The 21,713-nt window shown below is 38.8% G+C and overlaps 1 protein-coding gene across 5 annotated transcripts; it reads right to left on the bottom strand.

Annotated features, from left to right (window-relative positions):
* Positions 1 to 1,056: 1,056 nt before the first annotated feature.
* Positions 1,057 to 21,409, bottom strand: ZNF286A (zinc finger protein 286A). 5 transcript variants are annotated; one of them, XM_074018629.1, is made up of 7 exons: positions 21,349 to 21,409; positions 20,757 to 21,079; positions 19,804 to 19,892; positions 15,285 to 15,399; positions 13,841 to 13,933; positions 5,013 to 6,263; positions 1,057 to 1,485 (listed from the first exon to the last, which is right to left on the bottom strand). In XM_074018629.1, the coding sequence occupies exons 2-6, from the start codon at positions 20,797 to 20,799 to the stop codon at positions 5,032 to 5,034; spliced, it is 1,572 nt and encodes a 523-aa protein (XP_073874730.1). In that variant the 5' UTR covers positions 20,800 to 21,079; positions 21,349 to 21,409; the 3' UTR covers positions 1,057 to 1,485; positions 5,013 to 5,031. The 5 variants fall into 5 exon arrangements, with proteins under 5 accessions (XP_073874730.1, XP_073874731.1, XP_065388881.1 ...); XM_074018630.1 differs by having other exon boundaries at positions 20,757 to 20,992; XM_065532809.1 differs by lacking the exon at positions 1,057 to 1,485 and having other exon boundaries at positions 1,535 to 6,263.
* Between the last annotated feature and the right edge of the window lie 304 nt (positions 21,410 to 21,713).

Here is a 21,713-nt window from a genome sequence, read left to right as displayed (position 1 = left end):
CCTTCCCTAGTTTAATTTTGTATAGATATGTTACTAAAATAAATGTTTCAGAAACTATATACTTACTTATGTTTGGAAGGTCCTGGAGATGTCCACACTGTATATAATGCATTCTTACTCTCAGGGGAACACTGATCAACTCCTCTTTGAAATAATCATGTGTTATACTCCAATAAAGGATTTTACTCTCCTTCATTCTGATAATTATAATAAATTATAAATCGTTATTTATAAATTCAGATAGAATTACATGGTGCTGAGATAGCAAGAGAATGATCTGATGACATCTTCTGAATATCTGAATCCAGTCATATCTGAAGCCAGATCTCACCATGGGTTTTTAAAAATTACAGTCCTGGGGTGGAAGCGGTCACTCACACCTGTAATCTCAGCACTTTGGGAGGCTGAGGTGGGCGGATCACAAGGTCAGGAGATCAAGATCATCCTGGCCTGCATGGTGAAACCCCATCTCTACTAAAAATACAAAAAATTAGCCAGGCATGGTGGCAGGCACCTGTAGTCCCAGCTACTCGGGAGGCTGAGGCAGGAGAACGGTGTGAACCTGGGAGGCGGAGCTTGCAGTGAGTCGAGACTGCACCACTGCACTCCAGCCTGGACAACAGAGCAAGACTCCGTCTCAGAAAAAAAAAAAAAAATTACAGTCCTGGATAACCCAGCAGGTTTGAGTCACTACAACATGAGATGCATAGGTCACAAGACTGGGAACTGAATCAACCATACATAAAATTATGTTGATATGGCAGAAGAAATATTTATCTTGGTGGCTGCCCTATACCATATCGGGTCCCTAAATGACTACTGATGAGCAAAGACTCCCTGACCGGTCACAAAGGACAGGTAGCACAAGTTAGCATTAAGAACTGGCACCCTGGTGAGAGGTCCATGCTTTTTGTATAGCAGAGCCTGGCATCAAAGAATAGAAAATTATCACCAAAATATAACTCAGCAATGTGCAACAAAGCCCTTTCACATATATAATTTCACATAACCCTCACAGAAACTCTATGAAATCAATGTTGGAAATACTTTCTTAGGTTTTGTTTTGTTTTGTTTTTGAGATGTTGTCTTGCTCTGTCACCCAGGCTGGAGTACAGTGGCACGATCTCGGCTTCCGACCTCAGGTGATCTGCTTCCCTCAGCCTCCCAAAGTTCTGGAATTACAGGCTTGAGTCACTGTGCTTGGCCCATTTTGCCTAATTTTAACTGTGCTTTTTATACGAAGTTCTTCTCTCCCTTTCACCCCAATTAGCCCTACTGAATGGTGCCTATACCTGGCCTGGGGACTTAGCACTACTTGTTAGGAACTGTCATCTTCTACTCCTTAACCTTCTTGTAGATACTTGGGCTGCTGAGGGTATCTCCCATTCCATCGCTCCAGAAGTTGTGAAGCCAGACGAACAGCTAGAAATCGGACTGGTATTCTGAACGATATGGAGATATTTTCTGGTTGGTCCTTCATTACATCTTAAAATATATTTTAAAAAGGGAAGAATTTAAAAGCAATTTATAAAAGTTTCTGACAATACATATAAAACATCTTTATTGACAAGTGAGCCAATAAGAACACATTTAGTTCACAGATAACCAAAAAATTAGAAATGCATAACATTAAAATTTCCAAGATTCACGTTGCAGTACAAACATGTGGCAGGTTAAACATCAGGCATAAAAAGGACAAATACTGAAACATAAAGGGCCAGAGATCCCAAGTCCCTTAACACTATTTAAAATGTTACTCAACTGCAAACTTCAGCCTCTGGAACCATCCCAGATAGCTACTGGTTAAGTGATATGAAGTAGGAAAAAGAAGGTTCTGGATGGTCTCAAGGAGGCTGTGCAAAGAACAGCACCAGATGGAAGCAAGAGCAGAAAGAAGTCAAGTCCCATCTTTATGATAAGCCAGAGAACAGGATGGTCACAGTTCTTCACGGGTAAACAAAAGATGGGGAAGACACAGCCACCCTTAAGTAACTTCTACTGACAGATGCTCCAGCACTTCTCTATGTAGGGGAGAGAGAAAGAGAGCACCAAGCAGGAGTGGGGGACTCTAAATTTATTGTCTTCCAGTTCGTTTATATGCATTGTCTTATTTAATCCTTATGACAACTTTATGAGAAGCTGATGATTTATTCCCTTTGTTGAAACCTAATACAGATAAAGAAACTAAGACTCAGAGTAGGGAGTTTTTCAAAGTCACATGACTGCTTAGTGGGGGTGGCAGAATTCAAACTCAACTTTGGAAAGCCCATGTTGGTCTTCTTTCCTTAGTCAAATTTTTGGCCCTCAAATGAATTTATTTTCACTCAAGAATTTGGCAAGTTTCAATAACTTGAATTCTCCTGACAATATATACTAACATCCTGGAGGTGGGAGTATTTTGATACATCATTTCCCATCTCTTTTATTTTTCTGACCCCTATTAACTCTCAGTAAGTTCAACTTTTCTATTCCACCTAATTTCTCTGACTGGTTTAAATCCTTTATCCCATTTCTTGATGAATGCTCTACAACAGGGGCCGAGCAAATATTTTCTGTAAAGAGCCAAATAGTAAATATTTTAGGCTTTCAGGGACATACAACCTACTATGGGCTATATCCCCACCAAAGTCATATAATGAAACTTAATTGATGGTATTATGAAATGGGGCCTTTTGGAGGTGATTAGGTCATGGGGGTGGAGCTCTCATGAATGGGATTAGTGCCCTTATAAGGGGCTGAAGATACCAGAACTCTCTCCCTTCTATCATGTGAAGACACAGTGAAAGGTGCTTTCTATTAACCAAGAAGCAGACCTCCCCTATACCCTAAATATGTTGACATCTTCATCTTGGACTTCCCAGTCTCCAAAACTGTGAGAAGTAAATTTCTGGTGTTTATAAGCTGCTCTGTTTGTGATATTAAAGCCAAAGGCACAACCTCCGCTGCAGCTACTCAGCTCTGACACTGGACACAAAAGCAGTCAAGGACAACATGTAGATGAGTAAGTGTGGCTGAGTTCCAATAAAATTTTCTTCTGAGAAACAGGTGGCGGGCCAGAGTTGGTCCATGAATCCAGGCCACAGTTTGTCAATTCCTGCTCTAAACCATTGGTACTAAATACTAAGACGATAAAAGAGGTGAGTTCCTTTTCCTGTGTGTGTGTTTTTTTTGTTTTTGTTTTTGTTTTTTTGAGTAATGATATGGTTTAGGTTTGTATCCCCACCCAAATCTCATGTTGAATTGTAATCCCCAATGTTGGAGGTGGGGCCTGGTGCAGGGTTACTGGACCATGCAGGTAGTTTCTCATGAATGATTTAGCACCATCCCCCTAGTACTGTCTCGTGATAGAGTTCTCATGAGATTTGGTTGTTTAAAAAGTGTGTAGCACCTCCCCTCTCTCTCTTCCTCCTGCTCCTGCCCTGTGAAGATACCTGCTCTGGCTTTGCCTTTTGCCATGAGTAAAAGCTCCCTGAGACCTCCCCAGTCATACTTCCTGTACAGCCCATGGAAGTATAAGCCAATTAAACCTTTTTTAAGTTCAGTCTCAGGCATTTCTTCATACCAGTGTGAGATTGAACTAAACAGAGGAGGACAATAACAAAAAATAGGTAAATACGAAGGCCAGAGAAATGGCAACTTCTTCATGAAGGGAAGCTGCTTATCCTTAAGCAAGTCAGTTGAGGACTATCTTGTGAGCTATTTTCTGTACCTGTTTTCCACTTATACAGGGAAGTATGCCCTGTGTCTCACAGTTGCTTCAGTTCTTCTTTACTGAGACCCTAAATATAATAACACACTGAGCCACTCAACTTCTCAGACCCTCAATATCCCTAGGGCTTTTTCTCAAATGGACACAGCATAGCTTACAGAAAGCTGAATAATGTAGACAAAGGAAGTCTCCCTGACCCTTTGATTATAGAAAACCAAGGATTCATTCAGTGCCAAGGATAAAAAAGGAGGGACTTGATCAACAACCACCATTAAGATTTTGACCTATCTGCTACTTCACGTGAACTCCCAGGGAAATGGAAAATGAAAGGTCTCCACAGTAGAGGGGTAACAATGATATAAATCAATGATGATGCCAGGCGCGGTGGCTCATGCCTGTAATCCCATCACTTTGGGAGGCCAGGGCAGGCAGATCATGAGGTCAGGAGATTAAGACCATCCTGGCTAACACAGTGAAACCCTGTCTCTACTAAAAATACAAAACAGTAGCTGGGTGTAGTGGCATGTGCCTGTAGTCCCAGCTACTTGAGAGGCTGAGACAGAAGAATGGCATGAACCTGGGAGGCAGAGGTTGCAGTGAGCCGAGAACGCGCCACTGCACTCCAGATGGGGCTGCAGAGCAAGACTCCATCTCAAAAAAAAAAAAAAAAAAAAAAAAAAAAATGATGAACACAATCCATATGAACATAACTTAGAATTGTCTGTAAATATTATATATCCTAGTTATGGTCATCAAATTAGACAGCAGCTTGTTGAGGGAGGAAGGGAATGCTAAGGACTTTCAATGCAGCCTTTTTGGTTTTTATGGATAAAAGAAATGACAGTCTAGAGGAATTGTACCATATGTATATCTAGATCTCTACTTGGGACTCAAAGAATAATAAATAACAACATTGTGTCTTCCTGATGATAAGGATATAAGCCCTCAGCCTAACCTACCCAATAAGAATTCCCTTACAAAGCAAGAGGCTTACAACAAAGCTCTGACATAACCAAGAGAGGGGAAAACTGAATTTCACAATGTTTCTACTGCTACCCACTCTCAGGGACTTCTTGAATTTCCACAAATAGCTATTTGGGAGGTTGGAGATTAAAATTTTGAAATTTCTGGCTAGATTTCATAATGATCAAATTAATGGACATAAGGAACCTGCCTATGGCTCAAAACTATGTATTACACAAATGAAATTAGATGTATACAGAATTGGTCCTCACATGCATATTATGGATGGATCTTCCACCTAAACACACAAGTATTTAATATAGTGATAAAACCAACTTACATTTCTTCACATTAATTTTTCAGGGTTGCTCTTCAGTGTGAACTCTTTGATGTCTGATGAGAGATGAACTGCACTTAAAGCTTTTCCCACACTCATTACATCTAAAGGGTTTCTCTCCGGTATGAGTTCTCTGATGTTGAATAAGAGCTGATGAATGAATGAAGGCTTTTCCACACTCACTACATTTGTACGGTTTCTTTCCAATATGAATTCTTTGATGTTTAGCAAAATTGGAGCTCCGGCTGAAGGTTTTCCCACATTCATTACACTCATAGGGTTTCTCTCCAGTATGAATTCTCTGATGTTGAACAAGATGTGTGCTCTGACTAAAAGTTTTTCCACATTCACTGCATTCATATGGCTTTTCTCCAGTATGAACTCTCTGATGCTTAGTTAGGGATGAGCAATGGCTAAAGGCTTTCCCACATTCTTGACATTTATAAGGTTTCTCTCCAGTATGAGTTCTTTGATGTTTAATGAGTGCTGATGAATGAATAAAAGCTTTATCACATTCGTTACATTCATAAGGCTTCACTCCAGTATGAATCAACTGATGCTGCACAAGATGTGTACTTCGATTAAAACCTTTCCCACATTCATTGCATTCATAAGGTCTCTCTCCAACGTGAATTCTCTGATGTGTTGCAAGGGATGAGCTTTCTGTGAAGGTTTTCTTGCATTCACTGCATTCAAAGAGAATTCTAGTATGAGTTCTCTGGTGTTTAGTTAAATTAGCTCTGTGGCTAAAAGATTTCCCACATTCATTGCAGGTATAGGGTTTCTCTCCAGTATGGACTCTCTGGTGTCGAATAAGCACTGAATGGTAGGTGAAGAGTTCACCACAATCATTACACTTATGAGGTTTTTTCTCTTTATAAGTTTTCTGCTTTTTCATTAAGTTTGATTTTTGTTTCAACCTTTTTTCAAGTGTATGAAAGGCATAAGATCCTTTGGGAACTCTGTCTTCAGTGATAAGGACAGATTTCTGATTGAAGCTTTTCCAGCATACATCATGCTCATGGTCTGTTTCCTCAGAGAGTGAATTCATGTGAGTGAACATTTCTCTCAAATGTCTCTCCTGATTTCCTGGCTGATTCTCTAACCAATTTTCACATTCAAGAGCTGCTTCTAAGTTGGAGTCATAGACACTATTCCGTGTCAGTCTGTCTATTAGTGCAACTTTGCATGATTCTGCTTTGGAAAAATCTTGCACTGAAGTTGAATCCTTGCTCTGTGGTCTAGTCTCCACGTCTGAAAGACATTGGAAATGCAAATTTCCTTCGTTTTCTGTGCTCAACAAAAAGGCAGTTCTGTAATAGGTAAGAGTTAATGAAAGTGAAAAGCATGCCTTCAAGGAGCAAGTGGATTTGACTCTTTTAGATGATTTGCAAAGAGAAACAAATGGAGGAAAACAAATGTTCAGAATATGCAGAGAAAACGACTACATCCTATCCAGGAGAGTCAGAAGAGGGGAAAGATGACAAGAAATATAAGAGTAGAGATGCTGATGAAGCAATATATCCACAGATGAGCAGGCAATGCATACACAGATCAGGATGGGAAGAAATAACTTTTTATAGAATACCTACTTGTTGTGATAAATTTCTAGGCACACAACCATCTTAGTGTACAGCACAGTTATGGCTTCTAAATTTTCACTATTCCCGTCCTACTTACATCCAAATATGTATTCCATTGCCAGTTTAATCTTCCTAACAATGCTTTTATAACATTTCGCTGATCAAAAACCTCCTATGATCTCCCAAAGGCGTAATGACAAATAAATGAAATGATATATGCACAAGGCTTTGTTGAAGCACTAGTCGAGGTAGCAAAAGACTGATAACATCTCACATATCCTACCATACAGAAATGATTCAACATACAGTGGATACATACAATGGAGTACCATGCAACTCCTTAAAAAATGACAAAGATCTTTACATATTGCTATAAGGTGACCACCAGGATATATTAAGTTTAAAAAGAAAAAGCAAGATATAAATAAGTATGCACAGTTTGCTACTGTTTTATAAAGAAAAAAAAAGGGGGTACAAATACATATACTATTTGCTTACATTTTAAAAAACAACAAAAAAAGGATAAACGAAAAACCAATAAAAATTTGTACCTATAGGGAAAACATCAGAACAGGGGAGAGAGGGTAGAGATGGAAGCTTAACCTCTCTAAATATATCCAATATAAATATAGTAGAATTTTTATATCCAATACAAAGCTAATTTATATAGACATAAAATATTTTCAATAGTGTAGTTCAAAGAAATAAACAGAGGAGTAAAACAGAAGAGCAAATACAGAAATAGAGTATATGTAAGAATTAAAGATAACATGAAGGTGGTATTTCAGTCAGTGAACAAAACATAGACTTGCTTTTCCAATGATGCCATGGAAACTGATTAACTATTTGAAGAAAATTAAGTTAGATGAGTCACTCATTTCATCCACTCAAATAAATTATATTCATTCATCTATCTATTCATCTTCTATCCATTTTATTCAACAAATATTTATAGAATATCTTCCACGTGCTAGGCTCTGAACTAGTCACTGGGAAAAAAGAGTCACTATGCATACAGAGGAAGAAAGAATTTAATCTAACATTCACAAGCAAAACCTGAATTGCAGTTCTGCCGCTTACTAGCTGTGTGATACTGGATAAGTTATTTAACCTCTTTATTTCAGTTTCCTTATGTGTAAGAGGGGATAATAACAGTCCCCATCTCACAAGGAATGATAGCAATACCTACCTTAATGAGCATTAAATGCAAATATTTATGAATCACTTAAAAACGCTGACACAGCATAAGTGCTACATTAAGTGTTTGTTAAATAAATAAAACATAAATTGATAGAAGGCTTGTATAGGTAGGTAGAGACAAAGATCCTCAAGGATGGTCCATGGACCCCTGGGAAACAGTAAGTTCAAAACCGCTTTCAAAATAAGATTTAGATGTTATTTGCCTTTTTCATTGTCTCAACATTTTCAATGATGTTGTAAAGTAATGGTAAAATTGCTTACAACTTCAAACAAATGAACACAATGATACTAAACTTACTAGTAGTCCCCATTATGTACTCTTCGTTTTTTTTTTTTAATTAAAAAAAGCCAGTTTTATTTAAAAATGTCTGTGGAAGCATAAATATTATTAATTTCATTGAATTTTAACCCTTGAAGTGCCTTTTTAATATTCAGGGTTAATGAAATAGGAAATATTCATAAGGCAATTCTGTTTATACCAAAGAACAATGGTCATCTTGAGGAAATGAGTTGTGAGCTGAACCAGCCGCTTGTTTCACAGACCACCATTTTACCTGAAAGGGTGACTGAATGGCAAACTATGTTATCTAACTTGGGTATCTGGCAGACAGTTTCTCCAAAATGAACAGAGTAAACCTGTCGTATCAAGGACAACAAATGAGTTTTTTATAAAATTTGAGCTTTCAGGCAGAAATTACAAGGTTTGGAAAACTTCTATCTACTACCGAGAGCTTAATGGCTTCCTAAAACTTAAAGGCTTTTCTGGTAACATCAGTTGTGATACTAAAAGTTATAATATTCAAAAATATTGCACAATATAAAGTGTCAACAAAGATCTGCATAACTTAGTGAACCAATATTGTCCAAAGACTGACAGATTTCAATACATGAAAAATTCACGGATGTGGTTTCAGATTCTACATTGAATCTAATCTTTCAGAAAGTACCACTTGTTCAGTTTTAGAGCTGTTTCAAAGAAGAAGAGCCATAATTACCTGAAAAGACTATAAAATACTCCTTCCTTTTCCAACTTATACCCGTGTGATGCTGGATTTTCTCCATGCATGGCAACCAAAACAACAAGTCATATCAAGTTGCATTCAGAAGCAGTTGTAAGAATATAACTACCTTCTATTATGTCATACATTAAAGAGATTGGCAAAAGTGTAAAACAATGCCATATTTCTTAATAACATTTTTTGGTTAAAGAAAATAGCTGTTTTTAAGTAAAAAAAATACTGTGCTAACACATAACAGGTTTATAATTTTTTATTTCTATTTTTATTTTAAGAGATGAGGTCTCACTTTACTGCTCAGGCTGCTCTCCAACTCCTGGGCTCCATCGACCCACCCACCTTGGCCTCCCAAGGCACTGGGATTACAAGTGTGGACCACCACACCGGCCAATTATTATTTTTTTATTTTTATTTTTTTGAGACGGAGTCTCGCTCTGTCGGCCAGGCTGGAGTGCAGTGGCTGGATCTCAGCTCACTGCAAAGTGAATTAGCTAATAGCTTAAATTTTTTGTTTTAACTTGTAGTATAGTAACTATTGGTAGATATAATCCACATAAATGAAACATCTTTAGGGTCTTTAATAATTTTTATAGTTACAGTAGGTCCTTTGATGCCAAAGCATTCAGAACTGCTACCCTAGAGCACAGAGAGGGAAGAAGAGTGGCTGTGAAATGAAGTTGGGATAATGAGTAAAAGCCAGATTTCGCAAGTTTTTGTAGACCTCCAGGATTCTGTCTGTTACCCTGAAGGCAGTGAGAAGCCATTCAAATGTTTCAAGCAGAGTGATGGCAAGATCAGATTTGATTACGCAAATACCAGTCTTACTACAATGTTAAGAATGAAGTATATGGGGCAAAGGTGGAATCAGAAAGATTATCACAGTAATCCAGGCAAACAAAAAAATATATAAAGGAAAACTGACTGTGAAGAAATACTTAGAATATAATTAGGTAAATACAGTAATGAATTGAATAAAGGAGAGAGGGGGAGATGTAAAGACTGTGCATAGATTTCCGCCACGTACAATTTGATGACAATAAGTACCACTAAAACAATTACTGGAAAAGGATCCTATGAGAGAGATGGGAAATTTAGACTTATTTTAGATATTCAGTTTTAAACATGCTGTATTGAAGTATCTTTGACATAAGCAAACAAAGGAATCAAATAGTTAAGATGTTGAGAACAGCCCTGAGGAGAGCTCCAGGATGGAAATACCAATTTGGGACTCATCTTGATAGAAGGTAACTGGTTGTGGGAATGATGAGACTAATGAAGGAGTAAGTAGAGGCTGCAAACAGTTGATCAGTTGGCCAAATCGAACCTTAGACACATTTTCTTTGGGCCACACTGTTTATGCAAACTTTTAAAATTAGTTACACACAGTTAAAAATAGGGAGATTACAGCTGGATGCAGTGGCTCACACCTGTAAACCCAGCACTTTGGGAGGCCGAGGCAGGTGGATCACAAGGTCAGGAGATCGAGATCATCCTGGCTAACACGGTGAAACCCCATCTCTACTAAAAATACAAAAAATTAGCCAGGCACTGGTAGTCCCAGCTACTCGGAAGGCTGAGGCAGGAGAATGGAGTGAACCTGAGAGGCAGAGCTTGCAGTGAGCTGAGATCACACCACTGCACTCCAGCCTGGGCGACAGAGACAGACTCCATCTCAAAAAAAAAAAAAAAAAAGCGGGGCGGGGGGGAAGATTACAGATAAATGCAAATTTAGGGTTTCTCTCTTGAAAACAACTGGAAGCATACTGAACGACAACAACCATTTAGAGCAGGGATTGGCAACTACAGCCTGCTGTCTACTTTGCTAAATAAATTTTTACTGGAACATACCCATTTATGTTATATTTTCTAGGGCTGCTTTCATACTACTGTGGCAGACTGAATGGCTGCAGAGTGACCATGTCCCACAAAGCCTAATTATTTACTATCTAGCCATTTACATAAAAAGTATGCCAGCCCTTGAGCTAGAGCTAAGGGAGTAATGGTTACTCCTTTCAGTTGAGGCCTGTAGTCCTCTGGTTCACCAGTTTCCACCTTGCTTGCTTAACTCAGTGATATTACCTCCTGGCCCATGTAAGTACTCAAGTTTATGACTCCAGGTATACAAAAGGAAGGGAGATTAAAATCAAATTTTGAGGAATTAGAATATTTAATTGTTCAAAAAAGAAGGCTAAGAAGATACACTCAGAGAAGTAAGAAGCAATTCCAAATGGATTAAGAATTTAAAGAAAAAAAATAAAGAATATACTAGGAAACAGAGGCAAATATATATGTAGCCTTGGGGTAATGAAAAACGTTTTAAACAGTACTGAAAGGGCAGAAAAAAAAAAGATTGCAAAAATTAAACTTGTACATCAAAATGCATAGCAAAACTGAAAGGCAAAAACTAGAAAAAATATCTGTAACATAACAAAAGGTAAAAACCTCATACATAAGGACCTCTTAACAGATCACCATGAAAACTGCAATACCCCAAAAAAGGGAGATGGGTGGTGAGTGGGTAAGTCACAGAAACTGACAGGTCTCTGAGGTGAAACAGACATATCCATAATCACAGGGATTTTTAAAACTCTTTCAATATTCAAAAGCATAACATTTTTTAAAAATAAGAATATCCAGGAAGGATTTTCTTTATGAGCTATACATACTACTAAGTATACTAATTAAAACAGTATGGTATTGGACACAGACAGACAAGAAACAGAAGCAAGTATGCAGGGGAACTAGGTTTACCACAGCTAGTTTACAAATCAGTAACAGAAGATTATTCCATGAACAATGCTGGACTTACTGGCTTTAAGCATGGAAAAAGACAAAATTAGTTTTCCTATTTCATACCATATACAAAAATAAATAACTGTAAAACAAAATTGAACATTTTGGAATCAAATAATCTTTCTGACACTGGGATAAAGTAGATAGACAATTTATAAAAAGCAATATTTAAAAAAAAATCTGTTACTAAAAATTTTAAATGCTATATGCCTAACACACCAGAAAATAAAATACGCCAAAGATTAGAAGAGCCAATTTCTTCTCACTGATTTGCAATGCTACTTCTGTCATATATTAGTACCTAAAATATATGAAGAACTCCACCAAATCAAGAGAAAAGATATAAACAGCCCAATCTCAAAAAGCAGGCAAAGGTTATCAACAGGTAACTCACAAGAAGAAACTTGAATAGCCAACAAACATGAAATGCTGAAACTTGTATTTATCACTCAGAGAAATAAAAATTTTAAAACATCATTTTGCATCCGTCAGATTGACAAAAATTACCAAGTCTGATAACTCAACTGTTGGCAGTTCCTAGTAAAGCTAAACATGTGATGATTTAAGACCTACTAATTCTTCTTCTGGTTATTTCCCTAAACCAGCTCTCAAGATGAACATAAGGAAAAAAAAAAAAGATGAACATAAGGAATCAATAAAAGGACGATCACTGCAACTGTTACTAATGGCAAAAAAATAGACTATTCAGTTTATTCATACAATGGACTTATTACTCCACAGTAGTTAAAATGAATAAACATAATTCACATATATTAACAGATTAATATCAAAATACAATGTGAACTTTAAAAAATCAGACTACATAAGAAAAAGTGTAACAAAACACATATTGTTTTATACACATATGTATATATGTCTCTGTGTATATATACACATACACAAACACTGAAATGATTCACACCATTTCAAGATATAATGGTTACTTCTAGGGGAGAAAGAGAATAAAAGCGTTTCTTTTTTTTTGTTTTGAGACAGAGTCTCTCTCTGTCGCCCAGGCTGGAGTGCAAAGGCATGATCTCAGTTCACTGCAACCTCCACCTAGTGAGTTCACGCAATTCTCCTGCCTCAGCCTCCCAAGTAGCTGTAATTACAGGTGCCTGTCACCATGCCCGGCTAATTTTTTGTATTTTTAGTAGAGACAGGGTTTCACCATGTTGGCTAGGCTGGTCTCAAACTCCTGACCTCGGGTAATCCAGCCATCTTGGCCTCCAAAAGTGCTGGGATTACAGGCTTGAGCCACCACGCCCGGCTAAGAATAAAAGGGCTTTAACTGAATATGTAATATTTTTTATTTCTTAAAAAATAAAAGATGTCACATAACTCAAAAGGATGGCTAAAATGAAAACAAGCAATACTAAGTGTTGATAAGCATGTGAACAACTAGAACGCACATACTCTGCTGCTGGGAATGTAATTGGTACAATGACTCTAGAAACTTTTTTGGCACTATCTACTAAAAATGAGTATGTATCTATCCTATGATAAAACAAGTCTACTTGTATGTATATATCCAAAAGAAATGCATATATTTGTTCACCAAAAGGCATTTAAAAAGTGTACATAGCAGCATTATTCAGACAGCTAAAAATGGGAACTATCCAAATACTCATCTTCAGAAGAATAAACTGTTATATTAACAAAATGAAAAATTACACAATGAAAATGAATAAATTACAATGACATGCAACAACATGGATATATCTCACAGCTAATGTTCAGTGAAGGAACCCAGACACAAGAGTATATACAATATGTATATACATATACAATATGATTCCATTTATAGAAAGTTCAAGAACCATCAAAACTTGGTGCTATAAGTTAGGATAAGGTTACCCTTGGGAGGAGGGAGGGGCCTGAAAGAGGGCACAAGGGGGCTTCTAGAGGTGCTGGTAAGGCCGTTTTCTTGATGTGGGCAATCATTACATGAATGTGCTAAATTTGTGAAAATTCATCCAACTGTATGAGTTTTATATTGTAAGAAAAAGGAAGAAAGAAAAGAGGCAAACAAAGCAAAATATTAGTATGTGTCTAATCTCTGTGATGGATATATAAATGTTATTTTATTTTCTGGACTTCTGTATATATTTAAAATGCTTTAGAATTTTTAAAAAATTAAAAAATAAGGGCACACAGGTACTTTCTTAAGCACCAAAAAGTATTTCTTCATTGTCCTGCTGGGCTATCATCTCTGAAGACTCCCATCTATCTGGCTCACCTGAATAGCTGCTTTTGGGGGTTTTTCTCTCAAGCTTCAATGGTTCTTTTCCATTCTCCAAGTTGTAGTTCTCAGGTTTGGAAACTGGAAGCCCTATTCATTTAAAAAAAGAAAAAGACAGAAAGAAGAAAGTAATGGGAGTAAGTTATTTGTGGAAGTTTTCCTCCAGCAGGTTGAATTGTTACATATTCCTTCGTGAATTCCAACTTTCTTTCTTATTTTTTTAATTTATAAAAATTTACTTTTTACTTTTTATTTTTAAAGTTAATGGGATCTCACTATATTGCCCAGGCAGGTCTCGAACTCCTGGGCTCAAGCTATCCTCCCACCTCTGCCTCCCTAAGTGCTGGGATTACAGGCATGAGCCACCACGCCCAACTTTCATGGCCACTGTCCTGCTGGACTTATTTTTTTGCAATGGGTATAAAGATCTAAATTGGAATATGGTCTCAACCTCTTGATCTACAAAGACAAAGTATTATAGGAAGAGCTGAAGTAAGGGAGGGTGAACCTCTAAATAAAGCTTAAAATATCTACAGCAAGAGTTTGGGCCTGGTAAGGAGTTCAACTGGATTTGTTAATACAAATATTTTCTACTGTCAGAAAAGAAAGGAATTTCTCTTTATTTCCTTATTGTGCGAGGAAACTTTAGAGAGATGTTGCAAATTGGTCCTTACCTCAGGAAAGGAGGAAAAAGTGGGACCTCAATGGCAGCACCACGTAACTGTAATGGTGGTAACTTAAGTTTTATCTTCTAATGTTTTTCCTTTCCTTCTTCAGTTACTAGAAGTCACTTTCTTAGGGGATTTTTTTTTTTACATGAGGTTTGGGAGGGGCTAACAGTCCCCTCCACCCCTCACACAATCATATGCATGCACGTGTGTATGCGTGCATGCTGGTAGGTCCAGGATCTAAAACTGGCCACAGAGTACTCAATCTTTCTGGCACTAGAGATTGTTTCACCGATGGGCCTGTGACCTTATTTGCTGAAACCCCCAGGAAAGAAGCATTTTCTTTTTTAGCTTAGCTATCTAACTAGAAGAATAACATAACCCTGGGATCGCCACTGGCCATCTTTGCCACATAGGGAAATCCTAAGAATAAAGCTAATACAGAGCAAAACCAAGCCAATTGATTAAAATAAATCAATGAATACAGGAAATTCTTGATAATATATTTGGATCCCTGAAAAATCAAGATTTTTTTCCCCTTTAAGCGTATGAGTTAAGTTTCTGTCACTTAAATCCAAAGAATCCTGATACAAAACAAGCATAAACATTTCATCAAGAATCTAAAGCAAAAACAAATTTTCTACATAGGCCAAAAAGAATTAACACTTTTTGACTCCTGAATCCAAAGGTGAAGGCTTTGTTATTTCACTTTCATTAAAGTAATGATGTTCCCATAAGCAGATTCCAGAATCACAATGATAATCCATTCTTACAAAGTGAGACCAGGTTCCTATAGTTCTCCAGCATCACATCCCTTTGTGCAGGATCCAGCTTCCCCCACTCCTCTGGCGTAAAGTCCATGGCCACATCCTTGAATGTCACTGTTTCCTAAGACATAAAACATCTTTTTCAACATCTTTCCCTTGATAACCTCTCTTTCATCCCCCAGTTTCTGCTGGCCCTGGAGCAAAAGCCTGAGATGCACTTAACAGGGGAACTGACTATGATAAATGACAAGTATTCTGATGGTCATCAGATTCAGAGTACTTTATGTAAAGGGTAACTATCAATTATGTGCCAGGCACACTATGCTAGATTCAATATGAGAACTAAAAGATGACCCTGGTTTCTCCATTGAGAGACTACAATTTTTCTGGGGAATAAAGTATTAAAATATGGACCAATGAGTCAACAATGTAGTTTGATTAAAGTAAAATATAAGAAGAGGGAAATATATGTCATGTCTACATAATGCTTCTCTGAGTCCTCAATAAAAAATTGATGAGTCAATCTAGCCAATCACAAGATGAATTGCAATACAGAACTTGGAAATGGAGAAGTCGTGGAAAGAAAAGACAGCAAAAACCAATCCAGTTAAACATGAATTAATTCAAGGCAAAAAGCATTAAATTGGAAAATAGCTCCAATTTATGAGATACGACTCATAAATATTTACATATAAAATATCATAAGATTATACTTCTATAAGACAAAAAATACAAAAACCTTTAAGGAGATAGATACATATCTGCACTGAACATGCACCTTTAAGTAAACCCATAGACAACAGGAATAGTATTTCAAGGTTACTGAAAGAAATATGCGTCAAATGCTCTAACTGGATGGAAAACACCTTCTGTTTAAACATTCATGTAACATTTGCAAAAAGTAACAAAGTAAATTTCAGTACATTCCAAAAATAGAACAGAATAATTTATAATAACTGAGAAAATATATCAAAATACGAAAATGATGATGAAATAAAATAGGAAAAAAAATGCCAAATGGCTAAAACTGTATTCAGAGGAAATTTCATAGCTTTAAACACTTCCATTTCATTTTTTTAAAACGTAAATAAATGACCAGAGCACACAAATCAAGTTAGAACAAAAAACAAAAGAAAAGAGAAATATTTACAACATAAAGGCAGAAATTTTTACAAGAGAAAAATAAGACAGCTGGAAAATCTGAATAAGGTCAGTAGGTTATAGTATTATGCCAATGTGAATGTCCTGATTTTGAAAAAAGAATAATAAAGCAAAGTAAAATATAAATTTTTGCAAAATCTGGGTGAAGCATATGCAAGTTCTTTGTGCTATTTTCCACACTTCTTATGTCTAAAATTATTTCAAAGTAAAGCTACTATACGGAAAATAATCTAAGATTTAAGAAATAAGAGAATTATTCCCTTAAGATAAAATAATACGTAAAAATCACTCAGTAGCCCCTAAGTAGAAAAGACATTATGAGGAAAAATGACCTTTAGCCTAGAATCTGCATATACATAACTAAATCAACATTCAGTGGGGATTAAGTGCCAAACGATTAGAAGAAAAAGCCAGAACAACAAAGATGCAAACCATTGCACAAACAGCAGGAAAAAATACAAAAGAGGAAACAATAAAGCACAGGAAACAGAATTATAAAAATCACATGGCAAGAAAAGTTTGAAATGCATGTATTATACGTGAATGAGCAAATTTCCCTTATAAAAAGGTTTTTTAAAAAAGCCACATCCTATATACAGAATAGGCCATCCAAACAAAATATTATTGCTAGGTTGGGTACTGGTGGGTAAATGGAAGGAAATATAGTATACCGTATGTCTGAATATAGTAGTGCAAGCACAACAAAAAATGTGAAAAAATATACATAGTAGAGAGAGGCAGGGACTGAATTTGAGGGGAAAGTAGCATTACCTTTACATTTCTGTATGTCTGTGTTGTTCACTTTGTTACAACGAAGAAGAACTAAAACCTTAATATTTTTAAAAATCTATTAAATCAAAGATAAAAAATAGCCCAGGCAAATTCTAATAAGAAAAAAAGCTCCAACATTGCATTTTAAATATCTAATAAAATGCACAAAGAACAAAGAGAGTTTTTAAAATTTTCCATGATAGTTTCAATCAGCTTGATGCTGTTAATAGTGTTGAATCTGATATCAAAATATTGAAATATATATTCACACTTCTGGTACCTGTGCCCTAATTTTCCCCTAGCTACTATGCCTGGCCACTTTGAATCTGTGTAGTTCAGGTAGTACTGACTCCATCTCTGACTCACGGGTGGGATGTGTGCGTGTGTGCACGCGCGTGTGTGTGTTTGTAGGTATATTTTATGGAGAATTACATTTCGATTTGGCCAATATCTCATCCAGGAATAGGCCTAATACCCCATTAGAGTCAATCCCAGCACTTCTGCAATAATGACTAGAAAAGAATCTGCCCTTTTTCTCTGGCCTTCAACACAGGAAGATGTAAGCCTAAACTTGTTAGGGGCAACAATAGGAGAAAATCCTGTTTAACAACAAAACCCATGGCGAGAAAAGAAAAGGTCAGCAAAATGAAGAAATAGATTTTAACATTCTTGTTTGAGCCCTATATGTAGCCAGACCTAGATTTTTCCATTAGTCAGTAGTTACTTCTTTTCACTTAGGCCCATTTGAAGTGATTTCATCAGCTACAACTTAAAGCTTCTTGACTAATAAAGCCTTCAAGACTAATGTAAGACAGGTAAGAAGCCAATGGAGACAGGCAAGTACATAAAGGACCCTGAAAAGTCACTTTTACAAACACTATGAACATGCAGTATCTGCTTTTCACACCTTGGATTATAGAAGCAAAGAGAAAGGCTGATTGAGGAATCTCTGGGTTGTAGTATGCCACACATACCATGGAAAGCTCCTTTTTTCCTACTCCTTTTTTTTTTTTTTTGAGACAGTTTCACTCTCACCCAGGCTGGAGTGCAATAGCCCTATCTCTGCTCACTGCAACCTCTGCCTCCTGGGTTCAAGTGATTCTCATGCCTCAGTCTCCAGAGTAGCTGGGATTACAAGCATGCGCCACCACGCCCAGCTAATTTTTGTATTTTAAGTAGAGATGAGGTTTCACCATGTTGGTCAGGCTGGTCTTGAACTCCTGACCTCAGGTGATCTGCCTGCCTCGGCCTCCCAAAGTGCTGGGATTACAGGCATGAGCCACTGTACCCAGCCCTAACTTCTTTTAATAAAAGTTTCAAACATACAAAAGTTGAAAGATGAATGCAATAATCACTGATACAGTACAATCACCACTTAAATTCAAAAATTATTATTATTATTATTATTTTTTGAGACAGTGTTTCCCTCATTGCCCAGGCTGGAGTGCAGCGGTGCGATCTTGGCTCATTGCAACCTCCACCTCCCAGATTCAAGTGATTCTCCTGCCTTCGCCTCCCGAGCAGCTGGGACTACAGGTGCGTACCACCACGCCTGGCTAATTTTTTCTATTTTTAGTAGAGACGGGGTTTCACCGTGTTAGCCAGGATGGTCTCAATCTCCTGACCTAGTGATCCACCTGCCTTGGCCTCCCAAAGTGCTGGAATTACAGGCATGAGCCACCACGCCAGCCAAAAGTTCTTAGTATTTTTCATATTTACCTTTTAGGAGAGAGGGGCCAACAATATAGAAGTAAGTTGCAGACATGATCATACCTTAGCTTTCACCATCTCAGAGGGGTGGATTCTAACTCTTTAAATTATGTCTTCATAGGCTTTCCTTTTCCAGTAGTTCTTTGAACTATGTGAGTACTTATTATTATTATTATTTTTGAGACAGAGTCTCCCTCTGTCACCCAGGCTGGAGTGCAGTGGTGCGATCTCGGCTCACTGCAAGCTCCGCCTCCCGGGTTCATGCCATTCTCCTGCCTCAGCCTCCTGAGTAGCTGGGACTACAGGCGCCCACCACCACACCCGGCTAATTTTTTGTATTTTTAGTGGAGACGGGGTTTCACCGTGTTAGCCAAGATAGTCTCGATCTCCTGGCCTCATGATCTGCCCGCCTCAGCCTCCCAAAGTGCTGGGATTACAGGCGTGAGCCACCACGCCCGACCGAGTACTTACTACTTTTACAATCACTTCAGCATTTAAGTGCTTTCTTAAATTGCTACTTAAAGTCACATACATGCTGTTTCCTCTAAAGAAACAAGTTTTAAGAGGTATGTACCACATTATATTTAAAATAGTTTCTCACATTACCAAGCACAGAAATGAGCATAGTAGGCTAAGAAAGGGAAATGCTGCTTACCTGTCTGTTGAGGGACAATAAACACTAAATAGGGAAGAAATCCATCCAGTGTTATAAATAGAAAACATTTTCTTCTGAGTCCATTAGTCTCTTGACTAGTCTCTTAGATTTAGAACTCAGCTCTGTAGATGGGCTTTAGTGGATAAAGAAACTCCACATAATGAAGAAGGGAGCGTATCTGTAGTCAAGAAACAAGGTGTAATTCCAATAATTAGCAGACTCACTCACCTGGGATCTGGCCGTGAGGCACAGAGCAGCCACTTCTCCCTCTTCTGTGCTCTTCTCTTGGAAATGGGGAGAGTCCTGGGAAGACAGAGCTAACCACAAGAAAGCAGTAATGATGAGACCTAGACTTAACTTGCCATTCAGATTTAAAGTCTAAAAACTGCTTCAACATACTATATGTGCTGCCTACAAACACTGTGACTGAAGGTACCCCAAAACAACCGACCTCCTCCCAGGACCCTTGTCCCAGGATGTACGGGAATATTGCTACTCTGGGCTCAAGTTCAGTTGCTATAATCATAACACATTCTGTGAGATGGCATCCTTTGATCTAGAAATTAGAATATGTCAATTTCCCAGCTTAATTGATACTCATTGGTTCTCACTCTGAAAGTTTATTTATAATGTAGATTGCTGGACGCCAACTCAAAGTAATAAGCATTAGTTGAGCCTGGGGTACAATCTAGAAATCTAACAACCACCCCAGGGGGAATTCTGGTATAGGAGGTCACAGCACAACTTTCATGAAACTGGTCAGGTAGAATTGAAGTCAGTCATTAACTACTATGCCTGTTTTCTCCTATGTAAAACAAAATATTTTTGACAACCAAAGAGCTAAATTCTCAGCCTCAATGGAGACTAGCATGATATAATCATTTGGGAGGAAGAGTACATGAGAAAATGAAGTAATTGAGGCTTTTTTGCTCATGCCACAGAAGTTAACATTTCACTCACATTTTGGGGGTAGCTGTGAAGAGTCCACAGTGTGTCCAGCTGCCATGGAAAGGGCAGTGCTCCCATACCAAGCCCTTCAGTCTCACTTAAAAAGCCCATCCATCCCCAAGACAATGGAGACAGCCAGCCAAGAGCCACCTCCCTTGAGCCAACCGTTCTCCCTTCAGGAGCAGGAATTTCGTCCTTTCACGCCACAAGTTCAACACGTCCGCAATTCTCACCTCTTTTCTCAGGCATTTCAGTCAAATCTGTCTCCATGATCATCACCTCCTCCTTGTTCTGGAGATTCTGCTCTTCAGCCCAATTCAGATCTCCCTGGCCAGACGAGTTAGAAGACCCCCGGGCCTCGGGGTCCCACTTCCTGCTTCCCTCCTGGGCTCTGATGAAAGGCCTGGGTTAGATCGGGTCGGGTTTCTTTCTCACCGTGGAGTCTGCCTCAGTCCTACGGCGCTGGAGCCTGGAAGCCCGGGGACAGCATCCCTGAGGCTGGGTCCTCAGGTGTCTGTCCCTACCGCTTGGAGCTGTCCCTGGGGGAACCGGGCGCCTGGAAGAGGTGACGCTGGGGCATCAGGAGTTTGGACAAATTCCGCCGCGCTCGGGGCACTGACCCAGGACCCCGCGACCGCCCCGCCCGTCGCACAACCGCGTCCCCGGAGGAGAGGATCAGGCCAGAGTGAGAAGGGACGGGGCTCATGGTCTGCCTCGAGGCCCCTTTAACAAACGCGCACTCTAGCCCCGACTCGGCACACAACGACCCTGGTAACCACCGCCGAGGCCGAGCGGAGACGAGCGACATCACCACAACCAACTCACCTCCCATCCCGGGCCTCACAAAGGGTACGAACTTCTTTGGCCAGCTCGGAGTCGCGCATGCGTAAGAAGGAGCGGAGCCAGGCGGGCCGCTCTCATCCCGCCCGGAACTACAATTCCCAGAAGCCCCTTGGCATCTCCAGACCCCGGTTCCCCGCAGGTGGGAGCACCAGTGGTGCGGCTGGGAGAATCGGAGGATCGAAGCGCTCCGTCCGTCTCGCGAGAGTATGAAATAGCATCTCGGGTGTCTAATCCTCCGGGCAAGGGAGGGAGGGAGCAGGGGAGACGCGGAAAGAAGTCAGGGTCAGTCCCCGCGCTTTGTCTGCAGAAGCTCCTGAGGCACAGTGCTTAGGGCTGCTGAGTTCGAC

This window comes from Macaca fascicularis, chromosome 16 (assembly GCF_037993035.2).
Source record: "Macaca fascicularis isolate 582-1 chromosome 16, T2T-MFA8v1.1".
In the NCBI taxonomy this organism is placed as follows: domain Eukaryota; kingdom Metazoa; phylum Chordata; class Mammalia; order Primates; family Cercopithecidae; genus Macaca; species Macaca fascicularis.
The sequence above is the reverse complement of the archived record's forward strand: the minus strand, read 5'-3'. Positions and strand labels throughout refer to the sequence as shown.